The 14,126-nt window shown below is 40.4% G+C and overlaps 1 protein-coding gene across 1 annotated transcript; it reads left to right on the top strand.

The window, feature by feature from the left end:
- The first annotated feature begins 2,318 nt into the window (after positions 1-2,318).
- Positions 2,319-3,746, top strand: LOC148691404 (uncharacterized). Its single transcript, XM_088683783.1, has one exon. The coding sequence runs from the start codon at positions 2,491-2,493 to the stop codon at positions 3,640-3,642; it is 1,152 nt and encodes a 383-aa protein (XP_088539909.1). The 5' UTR covers positions 2,319-2,490; the 3' UTR covers positions 3,643-3,746.
- The last annotated feature ends 10,380 nt before the right edge of the window (positions 3,747-14,126 follow it).

Consider the following 14,126-nt stretch of genomic DNA (forward strand, 5'->3'; position numbering starts at 1 on the left):
CGGCTTTCTGAAACCTCTGCCATTGAGATGTGCGTTCAAGGCATGCAGTGGGGACTACACTACATCCTTCAAGGCATCAAACCACGAACATTTGAGGAGTTAGCCACCCGCACCCATGATATGGAGTTAAGCATCACCCGTCATGGGAAGAAAGAACAGATCGCCGACTACAAGAATGACAAAGTTTTGGGGCCAAAGGTGGATAAGGCTGCGTGGAAACCCACCAAGGAAGCAATGACGGTCAACACAACTCCAGTCAAAATCCATACACGAGGCAAGGCGATTCAAACCGAAGCTTTTCGTGATCAAGAGATACGTAGACGCACTTTGAAGGAGCTTGAGGAGAAGACTTATCCATTCCCCGACTCTGACGTGGTTGCCATGTTAGATGACTTGCTGGAAAAAAAGGTGATCGACCTACCTGAGTGTAAACGGCCGGAAGATATGAACCGTACTGACAGTCCAAGGTACTGTAAATTCCACCGCTTCATTAGTCATCCGACGGAAAAATGCTTTGTGCTAAAAGATCTCATCATGAAGTTGGCTCAGAAAGGGATCATCGAGCTAGATCTTAATGATGTGGTGAAGTCAAACTATACCACCGTCACTTCTGGCTCTTTGAACTCAAAATCTTCACCTCAACCGCTGGGGGCATGCTCCAAAACCATGTCAGTCAAGTCAAGTGAAGTTGAAGGATGGACTTATGTCACTCCAAAGAAAATGCACAAGAAACATAGGTCTCCTCCACAAGTTCACCAATCGGAAAGGGGGCAAAGCAGCTACCGTCAACCTTCAAAGCTACATGAAAGTGTTGAGGATGATGAAGTTATGACACAAAGATCGTCCATTGCCATCACAATGCGCAATTTCTTCCCCAAAGACTTCTTCAATCACTCAGTCAAGACTCCTTGCTATAAAGATTGCAAGGAATGCCTCTCTAAGATCGTTTGACAAATTCCAAAAGCTCCTCGTTCGCACGAGCCTAAAAGGCGACAATTAAACGCTCCTCGTTCACACGAGCCTAAAAGGCGACAACCAAAGCTCCTTGTCCGCACGAGCATAAAAGGCGACAACAAACGCTCCTTGCCTGCATGAGCTGAAAATGCAAACGGCACCAAGATGCTCCTTGCTTGCATGAGCTGAAACTGCAAATGGCACCAAAAGCTCACTGTCCGCACGAGCGTAAAAGGTGACAACAAAATGCTCCTAGCCCGCAAGAGCATAAATTGTGTACAGCACCAACAAGAAAAAAATATATGTATTTGAACTACATTATGACTTGATCTTTTCTTTGGAGGGGTACGTAGGCAACTCAAACATTCAATTTTCGAGTCCAGTCATATCAAAATAAAAAAATTAAAGGTTTCATTAAATGCTTGACTAATAAAAGTCAATTTTATTACAGGGCAAGATATTACTTTTTATAAAATTGTTACAGTTTCTTTAAAAATATATATATATATATATATATATATATATATATATATATATAATTTAAAAAAAAACAAAAACAAAAAAACAAAAACAAAAAAAATAAAGAAAGGAATTGGGTTGCCCCTTCTTCTCCACCGACAAAAAGAGGAGCCCAAAAGCCAGGCCTCCCTCCAATTTACAGGCCCAGAAGCCTAGAGACCGGCTAATGCCATAGGCCGCACAAGAGGCCCACTCTGCTCCTTCTTCTCCCATGTCTCTCAGCCATGGCGAAGCAGACTTACATTGTGCACATGAACCAATCCTCCTCAACCACACGACTCCCATCGAGCCTGACTCGCTTTCCTCCGCCAAACCCCACCTGCTGCATATGGTGCGCACACCCGGAGCAAGGTAGCCTCCACCACCAGTTACCATTTTCACGCCAGAAAAGCTACAAACCCAGTTCCAGCACCTGGACTGGCCGCAGACTGCTGTGATTCACCAACCTTCTGTGTAACTCCCATGTCGAGTCCGTGGTGAGCTCCACCAAGACCGAGGGAGGCAGCTGCAGCAGCGACGAGGAGGACTTCCTTGCTGGGCTTACCCACCGCCTCGCGCAGTCTTCGCCACAGCCTGCTCACCAGACCCAGAAGCTATCCGTCCCCGCCGCCTTTCCCAAAGAGAAGTCCGAGTGGGTCATGTCCGGGTCTCCTTAGTCGACTCTCTGCGCAGTCGGCAGCGGTTGCGGATGAGGACAGGGCTCGAGCCGCTGAAGCCCTAACGACCAATTCACACCGACCCCACAAACTCCCCAATGTCTTTGCCTTTTCTCTCTCGATCCCAATCAGTTCCTGCATACCGGTGTTTCACTTGGGCGCCGCAGCAGCTCGTCAAAAAAACCCAAACCCAAACCCGAACATCGAACCAGACGCTTCAATTCTTTGTAGTTTCAGACGATATCATTCTCCCTCTTCTCTTCAAGTTCGACACTCAAATTTAAGGGTTTTCTGTTGGAGAAGGGTTGGCCTTTGAATTGGGGCTGTTGCGTTGGTTTCTGTTGCTGGACCGGCCGAATTGATGGTGCAGTTGATGAAATCGGGAGATCTCCCACCAGAACTCCATACGATGCCGTGTACAGAAAAGGTACCGGTGAAGTTGGAGATTGAAGACTCTTTAGAAGATGAGCATGGTCCGCTCAACAAACGTCCTAAACCCTCTCCTGCTTTTCAAGAGAGGATTGTTGGGGATAATGCATTTGCTGTTCAACCGTCACAATACAATCCACTTGATGAGCCTAGCCCCTTGGGTTTAAGGCTGAGAAAGAGCCCATCCTTATTAGAGTTAATTCAAATGAAGCTTGCTCAAGGGAGTGCTTCTGCAGCTGGAGCGACAGAGAGCAAAAATCTTAACTCTGGAGTTAAAAAGGAATGTAAAGCAAATGCTCCATTAGGGACGGTGGATAAGCTGAAGGCTTCGAATTTTCCAGCTTCACTTTTAAGGATTGGGGGTTGGGAGTATAAATCAAGATATGAGGGAGATTTAGTGGCGAAGTGTTACTTTGCTAAGCATAAGCTTGTTTGGGAAGTTCTCGAAGGTGGTCTCAAGAGTAAAATAGAAATCCAGTGGTCAGATATTATGGCTCTGAAAGCAAATTGTCCTGATGATGGACCTGGTACTTTTACTGTTGTGTTGGCTAGACAACCCCTTTTCTTCCGGGAGACTAACCCTCAACCTAGAAAGCACACATTGTGGCAGGCAACAGCAGATTTTACTGGTGGACAAGCTAGCAGTTATAGGGAACATTTTCTGGAATGCCCGCAAGGATTATTAAACAAACATTTTGAAAAGCTTATCCAGTGTGACACACGACTTTGTGTCTTAAGCCAGCAGCCAGAGATTGTTTTGAAATCACCATATTTTGAACCATGCTCTTCTGCTTTTGAAGATCCAGGCGAATGCAAAGGTCATGGTTTTGGTCAACTGGGGAATGGACCAAATGGTAAAGGTTCGTCTGTTGCTGGTTTTCAAGATATAGCATCACCATCTGCAAGCCAGTCATCTTCTTTGAATATTGACCAGCAGGATACAGCTTTTATGGCATTCGAATATCAGTCCAGAGAAGCGCCTTCCCCCAGCTCAGTTATGGATGCTCGTGCAATGGAAGGAAATGGCAGTTCAGAAGCTGTTAATTCCAGGGAGGAGCAAATGGAGCTCAAACTCCAACAGTAGCTTGTTCGCTGCCCGTCAACGCCTCCACCGATTGCAGCAGCAACCATCCTTGCCGTCTTTGCCGCTGTCAACTCCTCCCGCGGAGTGTTCCTTCTTCATCTCCACCGATGGAGGCATTTGCAGCACTAAAAAAAAAAAAAAAAAAAAAAAAAAAAAAAAACACAACGGAGATCTCACCAAAACGCAGCAACAACATCCACTAACTACCTCGAGCTCGTCACCCTGGCCACCATGATCAAAATCAACGAAGAGCTTCATTGACCTCCGTCAAACGACTAGCCGGTCTTCAAACTCGACGCCTTACACTCTGCCTCAAGCTCTGGCTGTTTCTGCACCTCCGCCATGGCTGCTGCCTTTGAATGTGATTAACAAAAACAAAGTTTGTCAACTCACATCTGCTTGCCTCTGGTGCTGCCTTTGAATGTGATTGACAAAACCAAAGTTTGGCAACTCACACCCAAAGACTTTCTCCGTCTCTTACCTCCTACTACTCCAAGCTCCTCTGCATTTCCTCCCTGCACCATGTGGGGAATATATATATAAAAAAATATTATTAAAAAAAAAAAAAAAAAAAAAAAAGGATCTATCTTGGTGGATCAGTACCACCGAAAGCAAAGAAAAAAAATATATATAATAAAAACAATGATGGTGCTTCTGGAACCATGTGCAAAAAGAAAAAAAAATATATATATAATAAAAAGAAAGAAAAAAACAATGGTGGTGCTTCTGGCACCATCTGAAATATATGGTGGACAGCGCCACCGAAAGCAAAGAAAAGAATAAAAAAATAATAATAATAAAATAAAATAAAAAGGAATGATGATGGACGGTGATGTATATGTTTTATTTGTATTTAGCACAATACACTGAATAAAATAAAGCATGTCCATTGATCTCCGAGAAATTACAAGTGCGTACAAAAAAAAAAAAAAAAAAAAAAAAAGATGGAGCTTTCACAAAGGTTGTTCACGTGAAGCCCCACTACTTGGCAGAACTCCAGGAGCGGGAGGCATCGAAGATAGAGCATTCGAGGCCTCAATACTTGGCCAAACGCTGGAAGATCCAGGAAAAAGGTGCCTTTGGAGGAAAGACGAAAACCTTTGACGGTCACTTTGAATCCGACCTTCAGACTTTTGCAGCTCATCAAGCTTCCTCTTCATGCCCGTCGAATAGTTGTTTGCAAGCACGTGCAAACTTCTATTCTCATACTTTAGCTGCTTGATCTCCTGCTTAAGATTTTCCACCTCTGCCATCAATGATTCCACCTGACGGGATCGAGCAAGTAGGCGTTGGCCCATGTTGGACACAGAGCTCGCACACTGAACACTAAGAGCGAGGGACTCTTGAACGGCCAACTCATCGGACCGTCCTGACATCAGCCTACTATCTTTTGGAGTGAGGAGGTTCCTAGCTACTATCGTAGCTGTTGTTGCGTCCTTCATCACAGAATCTTCACTTGTCAAAGGGCCATTAGAAGATAAGAAAAAAGGGCACCATACATTTACCTGACGCGGCGCACTCGGATCACTGCTGAGACTCAAATCTAAGCAAATGTTAGACGGGTTAGCCATTGTCAAAGGGTTAAAAGAGAAAGGTGGATGGAGTAAGATCAGAAAGGGCCGAAGACGATTTTCACAAACGGGCGATCTTCAAAGTGTGCATGTTGGAGGTGATCGATACCTCTATAAAAAGCCAAGGCGACACGACCACCGATTCAAAAAACCGGATTTTCCTGCGTGAAGTTCGGCGACGCTTTCGCGGCTTTTCAGATAACGCGTTCAACTTTGTCAAAAGATCTCTGACAAAGTTGAAAACACGTGAAGGTTATCATCCCAACTACGCGCCTTTGCCAACAAGCGCGGTGACAGAGCCGCACCCGTGACTACTTTTTCGAAGAGGCGCTCGCTCAGAAATCGAAGAGACGCTCGCTCAAAAATCGAAGAGACGTTTGTCGACAAGGGTAAAAGAACAGTACCACCACTTGCTGTTGGGAAATCCCTATATATGTCGACCTTCATCTTTTATGGCAAGACAGACCTGAAGAAAATGCCCAACTCTTCCTCACCTCTGAGGGCGCACTCCCAGCAAAGCCTCTCGAAATACTCAATTTTTTCTTCTTCCCCAAAGAAGATACCAGATACCTGGAGTACAGATGAGCCAGGAGGAAATGATACATCGAAGCATGTGGAGACAAGCACAACAAATATATGTGCTGATTCATTCGCTGCTTCTTTGAAAGCAAAAGTATCTCATATCATGCTTTTTCCCTGTCTTTTTCTTTGTCCTTGTTCTTACTCGCATGGCAAAGTGAAAGAAGCAATCAGCCGGCACTTGGAGTCAGTCTTCCGACCTGGAACCGACTGCCTGGAATCTATTCCCTGGTTGCTTACTTAGCGTTGCTCTCGAGTAGTCATCTTCAACGGTTGATACACTTCCAGAGAAGGGACCACTTCTGCAAAGGGGAGCAAGTAAGGCAAGTGAAAATGATACATTGAGGCATGTGGAGACAAGCAACAACTACATATGCTGAGCTATCCTCTAACCCTCTTCAATACGAATTGGAGAGATTGAACAAAGAAACAGATAAAAGGAGTAAGCTCAGACCTTCGGGGGAGACCAAAAGAATCCTGATGCCCAGTTCAAGAGTAGCACAAAGGAAAATCAACGATTGGAGGAAACCAGAAAATCTTCCAGTCGAACTCAAGATCAAGCCTCGATGGCCCTTGAAGAAATCTCCAGCCCAGTTCAAGATTAAGCTTGTGGAAAATCAACGATTGGAGGAAACCAGAAAATCTTCCAGTCGAACTCAAGATCAAGCCTCGATAGCCCTTGAAGAAATTTCCAGTCAAACTCAAGATCAAGCCTCGACGGCCCTTGGGTTGACATCTACATTAAGGGACTTCAAAACGCATCTTCTGCACGTGACAAGCACATGTCTACGACGCGCCTCGAAGTGGGGGCATTTGTAGACATCAAAATTTCGGTGAAATGAATGTTGACCAATAATTAAAATTTCAACGCTCACGTGTCACATAAATTTTACATGTAGCGTGTGACTCAACAAAAAATCGAAATAAATTGGAAAGGTCATCAAATAGGACACGTGTCAATACCTGGCAGAAATGATTTATTTCATCTGATTATTTAAATCCAAAAATCAAGTTTTGGAATTCTATAAATAGGAAGCCAAGGCATTCATTTCAGGGGGAGAAAGAAAGGAAGAAAGAAAGAAAGAAGGGAATTTACATCACACCAAAACCTTGAAGCCTCGAAACTCTAAAGCTCTCAAGCAAATCCCGAAGGATCAAGAAAACACTCTTCGTTCTTCGTAAAATCCTCCTTCAAGGCCAAGCCCCAACGGTCCTTGAAGAACTCCAACTAACTCAAGATCAAGCCCCGACGGCCCCTTGAAGAAAGTGTTCATCATCCGTTCATCCTAAGATCAAGCCCCAACGGCCCTTTGGATCAACAACCTCAACAAACCCATACACCCATTCTTCAAGATCAAGCCCAACGCCCCTTGAAGATCCGTTCATCAACTGTTCATCCTTAGACCAAGCCCCGACGGCCCTTTGGATCAACAACTCATCCACAAACCTACACCCTACGAAGATAGAATCAGAGGATCAAATTACAAAGAGATTGTAACCCCAAAATCATTAATACAAAATATATTTTGTACATGGTTTCTTGTTTCTTGTTTCAGGAACTTTTCGTGTTTACAGTTAGAATTTTTTTTTTTTTTTTCAAATATCCCCACTTATACTATGACATTTAGTGTACCGGACTTGTTCTCAGCAAACTGAAAATCTTTCTGAAGGCACGAACTTTCTTCACCACGAAACATAGCATTAGCCGTGAACTTTTCCAAGAACTTTACGTTTGGTGCAAAACAATATTGTGGCTTGCTAAATAATCAATGTGCAGCAAATATGACTGGTGTGGTCGTTGCCTAAAGTAATTAAGACCATTATTATTTCTTAGTCATTGCCTATATTGTCAATATAAAATTTTCCAATCGGTCACAGTTTTATTCTAATGCCAAAAGCTCAAACGCAAAGCTTGTTTTTTTTTTTTTTGCTTATGCAAATTTCTAATATGATGTCAATAAGCCATCAATAACATTGGTAGATTACTTGTTCACCAAAAATCTTATCAATACATTATCAGTTGTGATTTGGTTCAACAATTACTTCTAATGCTCATTTGGGTAAGTACGTAGGTCAAATAACTGAAAAATAATCCATATCATTATCACGTTTGTATTTTCTTGATTTCAATTTTAATTGAGTTCTTATCTAATGTCTTATGCTAAATTGATAGTTTATGTCTAATGTTTCCACATCATTTGTTGTTAGTTTCTATATACTCTGCTGTTTGGGAGCAGAATTCTAAGCAGATTATGCTTTCAACCTGGGTGTTGCACAAATCAAGTCTTATTTTAGTCATCCCAGTAAATTCAGAGCCATGACATTGACAACCATTGGAGAAGACAGGTAGATGTTTCGCTCATTATATTCCCGGTTCTATATGGCCAGGCCAATATGGTAACATCTGCCACCTCAGTTACGTCTACAGTGCCAGATTTTTTTCTTCTTTCTGTGCTTGGCGGTGGGGCTCAAATATTTGGGTGAACAAATTTCAATACCGAAAAGTTTTTTCTTTTTCTCTTTCCTTTACATTTTAGGAAAACTAATGAAAAGAACTTAAAAATTTTAAGTTTTAACGACAAAAACAAAATAAAGCGTAAAGAAAATAGTACCAGGATTAACCTTTTAATGTAAAAATATGATTTTTCATTAAAGTGAACAGTACTAGGAGCTTTTCGTTAAAGTTCCCTTACATTTTTTGCTTTTTTAAATCTAAATATAGAAAGCAAGTGGCCCTTTACAACTGACGTGGAAATGAGTTGAGCTTTTGCATGTCGGCGTACGTTCGAACTTTATCGATAACTAATTTAACAAAATCTATCGTTTGACAAAAAAAAAATCTAAATATGGGAAATAATTTCTTATTTCATAAGGAAAGAAAATAGTTGCACAACTGAAAAGGGAAATCCATTGAGATTTTGTGTAATCTTTCTCAACTTTAGTCATTAAATCCATTTGGATTTAAACCTTAATGGCACTATGATCTCCGAGTCAGCTACAATAATGGTTTGACCTTTAAATCCATTTAAAATACGAACACTCTGCTAACGTAGTATATGAGAATATAAAAAAGATTTGAATTTTTGGTAATTGAAATAAGCTCACAACACTTCGACATTTTTGTAATAGGCTCGAAACAATTCCACATTTATCTCCAAACGCGTTCCATTTTTTTTTTTTTTAATATAGAAATATTCAAATTCGAAACGCTCGGGTTTGGATTGAAAATTTTAATAGCGGAATCGGAAATTAAATTCTAAGTGCACTGTAACATATTGGAATGGTACAGTAGGCAACAACAAAACCAATCATTTTCGTTAGTAATAGATAAATTTAGCGACAACATTGTTTTCCCTCACCGAAGGTAAAGCTCTTCTTGCAAGCGTTGGCGTGTAATCCTTCAGCTGAAGCTTGGCGGCAAAGAATCAGTTTAAATGGTTTTGTTTCTAGTTTGAATCTGAGCTATTGGATCATAGTCCATATGGCAGCTTAATCTTGTATCTAGCTTAAGTGATAGATTAAGACAAGTGGCTTCATCTCATAGGGTGATAGCAATTAAGGGTTGAGATTGTATCTTGGTTTGGTGAGTGAAGGATCTCCCTTCCTGTCCATGTATAACGGTAACAAACTCACACATGCTTTGTGTGTGAAAAATCAGAAAATTAATTCCATCATCTTCTCTCTAAAATTCTCTCTAAATTCTTTGCCATTTTCGAAGGTTGCAGAAAACCTCCATTGAAATACACATAAAACACACACATAAACTAACATGGCCTCAGAACCAGGTTTCATCGTCTAAACTGGGCGTGAAATCTGTGAGTGCAATTGAGTTGCATTTTGAGCTCAAATCAAATCTGGAAATTGAGATTTCTTGAATCCAAGTCTAACATGGCTGGATCAAGTAGTGTCAAGCTTAGAGCTTCGGTTTTCAATGGAGAGAATTACGAGTTTTGAAGGATTTGTATGACAACTATACTGAAGTCGTAGGGTCTGTGGGAGTTGGTTGAAAATGGATTTGAACCTCCAAATCCGAAGACTGAGAAAGCTGTGGTCGACGAGATAAGAAGGAGACGCCGGAGGTGGTGCCTTTTAGTGAGATCCTGATGAAGGATGCTCATGCGCTTGGAGTGATTCAAGGCGTTGTAGATCTTCCCCATAATCATGAATGGAAAGACATCCAAAGGAGCTTGGGATGCTCTCAAGGGTGAATTCTGAAGAGATAAACAAGTAAGAAATGTAAAATTGCAAAGGTTACGTAGAGATTTTGAGTATACTCCTATCAAGGATAGTGAATCTTTATCTGTGTATCTCTCTAGATTGTTTGATATTACTAATCAAATGAGAAGTTATGGAGAAGAACTATCTAGGGAGAGAATTGTGCAGAAATTACTAATTAGTCTTCCAAAAACATATGATGCAATCTGTTATGTGATTGAGCATTCTAGAGATCTCGAAATTCTTGGAAATGTCCACAAGTATATGTGAGGGTTGTATGATGGGAAAACAACACAGGGATTCATTTCCCTCTGAATCAACTTAGAGAGCCAATGATCCACTAAAATTGATTCACACAGACATCTGTGGTCCAATGCAAGTTGAAACTCATTCTGGAAACAAGTATTTTCTGTTGTTCACAGATGATTGCACCAGAATGACATGGGTGTACTTTCTGCGATATAAGTCTGATACATTGGTGTGTTTTAAGAAATTTAAAGCAATGACTAAATTGCAATGTGGATATAAGGTTAAATGTTTCAGAAATGATAGAGGGGAAGAATTCCTTTTTGCAGAATTTGACAAGTACTGCAATGAGCTAGGAATTCAAAGATAGTTGACTATGGCCTACACTCCCCAACAAAATGGAGTGTTAGAGAAAAAGAATAGGACTGTGGTGGAAATGGCAAAGTCAATGTTACATGAAAAGAACCTTCCGTATGTATTTTGGGCAGAAGCAGTGAATACTGCAGTTTATTTGCTTAATAGGTGTCCTACCAAAGCATTGAAGAAAACAACTCTATTTGAAGCTTACAGTGGCAGAAAACCAGGGATAGCTCATTTAAGGGTCTTTGGTTCACTTTGCTATATGCACAAGTTGGAAGAAAACAGTCATAAGTGCATCTTTGTAGGCTATGGTGCAAGTGAGAAAGGGTATGGATTGTATGATCTGATTGCAAAGAAGATCATTCTATCAAGAGATGTTACATTTGATGAGAATGCTTCCTGGGATTGGAACTGCACTACTAGCAATGAAGTGAGATTTCCAGCTGTTACTGAGTATCAAAGTGCTGATGAGATCTGTGAAACTGGTGAAGGTTCTCATTCTGAGCAACTTGTTACTTCTCAAAGTGAAAGTGCAATTGACATGTCTCAAGTATATGACTCTACACCTAAAAAGTTGAGGAGTGTAAGTGAAATTATGGCTCAGTGCTACATGTGTATTATTGAACCTGAAAGCTATGATGATGCATCTAAAGATGAATCATGGAGAAAAGCAATGGAAGCTAAGTTAGAAATGATAGAGAAAAGTAATACATAGCAGCTTGTTGAGATACCATTTGATGAACCTGTCATTAGTGTCAAGTGGGTTTATAAGACCGAAATTAATCTAGATGGTACTGTGTAGAAAAATAAAGCTAGATTGGTAGCTAAAGGCTATTCACAAAAGCCTGGAATTGACTACAATGAAACCTTTGCCCCAGTGGCAAGGTTAGATATCATTAGAACTTTGATTGCCCTTGCCGCACAAAAGAAATGGAACTTGTATCAACTGGATGTGAAGTCTGCATTTCTTAATGGAGTATTAAAAGAAGAAGTGTTTATTGAGCAACCACAAGGCTTTGTAAAAGAGAATGAAGAAACTAAAGTGCACGGATTGCACAAGGCATTGTATGGATTGAAACAAACACCAAGGGCTTGGTATGATGAAATTGATGCCTATTTCAACAGTGTTGGTTTCAAGAAGAGCTCAAGTGAAGCAACTTTATATGTGAAAACAAGGGAGGATTCATGTATCATTATTGTTTCCTTATATGTAGATGATATTGTATACACTGATAGCAGTCCACTAATGCTTAAAGAGTTTAGAGATGACATGATGAAGCACTATGAAATGACAGATTTGGGATTGTTACACCATTTCTTGGAATGGGAGTATTACAAACTGAGAATAGTATTTTCATACACCAAAAGAAGTATGCACAGAAGTTGATTAAGAAGTTTGGATTAAAAGACCGCAAAGCAGTAACTACTCCACTTGCAATGAATGAAAGATTGAGCAAAATTGATAGAAGTGAAGCTACAAATAAAGGAGAAATATAGGCAAATTGTGGGAAGCTTGCTCTATTTAACTACAACTAGACCTGATTTGATGTTTGTAGCAAGTCTATTGGCAATGTTCATGCATAATCCTACCAAGAAACACATAGGGCAACAAAAAGGGTGCTGAGATACATTCAGGGAACAATTAATTTTGGAATTGTTTTTTAAAAAGGGAAGATAACTACTCTAATTGGTTATTGTGATAATGATTGGGCAGGAAATGAGGATGATATGAGGAGCACTTTAGGGTTTTCATTTACACTAAGATCCGGTGTATTCTCATGGGCATCGATCAAACAAAGCACAGTGGCATTGTCCACAGCAGAAGCAAAATATGTTAGTGCTACAGAAGCTACTTCTCAAGCAAAATGGCTAAGGTTTGTACTTGAGGATTTTGGAGAAGAATGAACTCAGAGCATGTATGATAACACATCAGTCATTACTATGGCAAAGAACCTTGTCCTTCATCAAAAGACAAGACACATCAGCAGAAAATTTTATTTCATCCAAGAAGCAATTCAAGCCAAAGAGATTGAACTGGTGTACTATAGGACTGAGGAGCAAATTGCAGACATACTCACTAAAGCTTTGCCTAAAGATCGATTTGTATATCTAAGGGAGCTACTCAGAGTTAAATCAGCTAAAGGGTTAGATGGGAGTGTTGGTGTGTAACCCTTCAGCTGAAGCTTGGAGGCAAAGAATCAGTTTAAATGTTTTTGTTTCTAGTTTGAATCTGAGCCATTGGATCATAGTCCATATGGCAACTTAATCTTGTATCTAGCTTAAGTGATAGATTAAGACAAGTGGCATCATCTCATAGGGTGATAGCAATTAAGGGTTGAGATTGTATCTTGGTTTGGTGAGTGAAGGATCACCCTTCCTTTCCATGTATAACGGTAACAAACTCACACATGCTTTATGTGTGAAAAATCAAAAAATTAATTCCCTCATCTTCTCTCTGAAATTCTCTCTACATTCTCTACCATTTTTTAAGGTTGTAGAAAACCTCCATTGAAATACACATAAAACACAAACACAAACAACAAGATTTCATGATGTAGGTTCAAATTTGATATCGCATACAGTAATATTTTCTAAATTCAACCTGGAAATCCAATCTAAAAGTTTAGTGCTTTGACCTTTGGGTGGGTGTTAAGAGACTTCGCAGGAATTTTGAAGCGAGCTAGCTAGGGGTGTGGGAAATTTGATTTTCAGCTCAACCATTGCTGCTGAGGCTACTGCCATGAAGGCAGCATGATATTCTGCAGATACAAAGGCTGTACAAAGGTAGATGTGGAGTCCGACTCCCAATTGTTGATTCATATGATTACCAGAAAAATGGAACAAGATGCAATATTATAAGGGGTGCTGTTTGATTTTGTCAAGTTTGGGTTTGTCCCGCGGGATGGCAATCTTGCTACCCATGCAGTAGCTTCGTTTGCTACCAAGCTTGGTGGCGAGCTCCTTTTGGGATGAGATGCCTGAACTTTTTATTTAATATTCTCGTAGCTGATGTAAACCTTGTCATTTGACTTTAATAAAATTCTATCATCTCGACAAAAAAAAAAGATAAATTAGGCTAGAAAATTGGATAAAATGAAAAACAACGAAAATTCCCTGTCGGTAATTAGATTCACATATTGATGATAAAAATCATGTGTGCTCAAATGTGACCATTCCATAAACTTCACGTGCAGTCTATCTTAGTGTCAAACGCTATGCAACAACGTACTGATCACAATATCTTAGCGCAACAATAGTTTAACTTATTCTCCGAAAGTTGGAAGCTAGGAGACAATAAGTTGACCAAATAATTATTTCTCCAAAAAAATTTGTGCTAAAAATGTTTAAAGTGTAGTATCTTAGTGTCGGATGCTATGCGACAACATACTGATCACAACATATTAGCGCAACGACAATTTAACTTATTCTCCGAAACTGTACAATGCACAAAATATTATGGTTGGAAGCTAGGAGACAATAAGCTGACAAAATAATAATTTCTCCAAAAAGTTC

This window comes from Pyrus communis, chromosome 14 (genome assembly GCF_041283825.1).
Source record: "Pyrus communis isolate YQ-2024b chromosome 14, ASM4128382v1, whole genome shotgun sequence".
Taxonomy (NCBI): Eukaryota; Viridiplantae; Streptophyta; class Magnoliopsida; order Rosales; family Rosaceae; genus Pyrus; species Pyrus communis.

Bases quoted from the DNA above. Each gene is read 5' to 3' on its own strand.
- LOC148691404 (XM_088683783.1), top strand. From the start codon at position 2,491: ATGGTGCAGTTGATGAAATCGGGAGATCTCCCACCAGAACTCCATACG.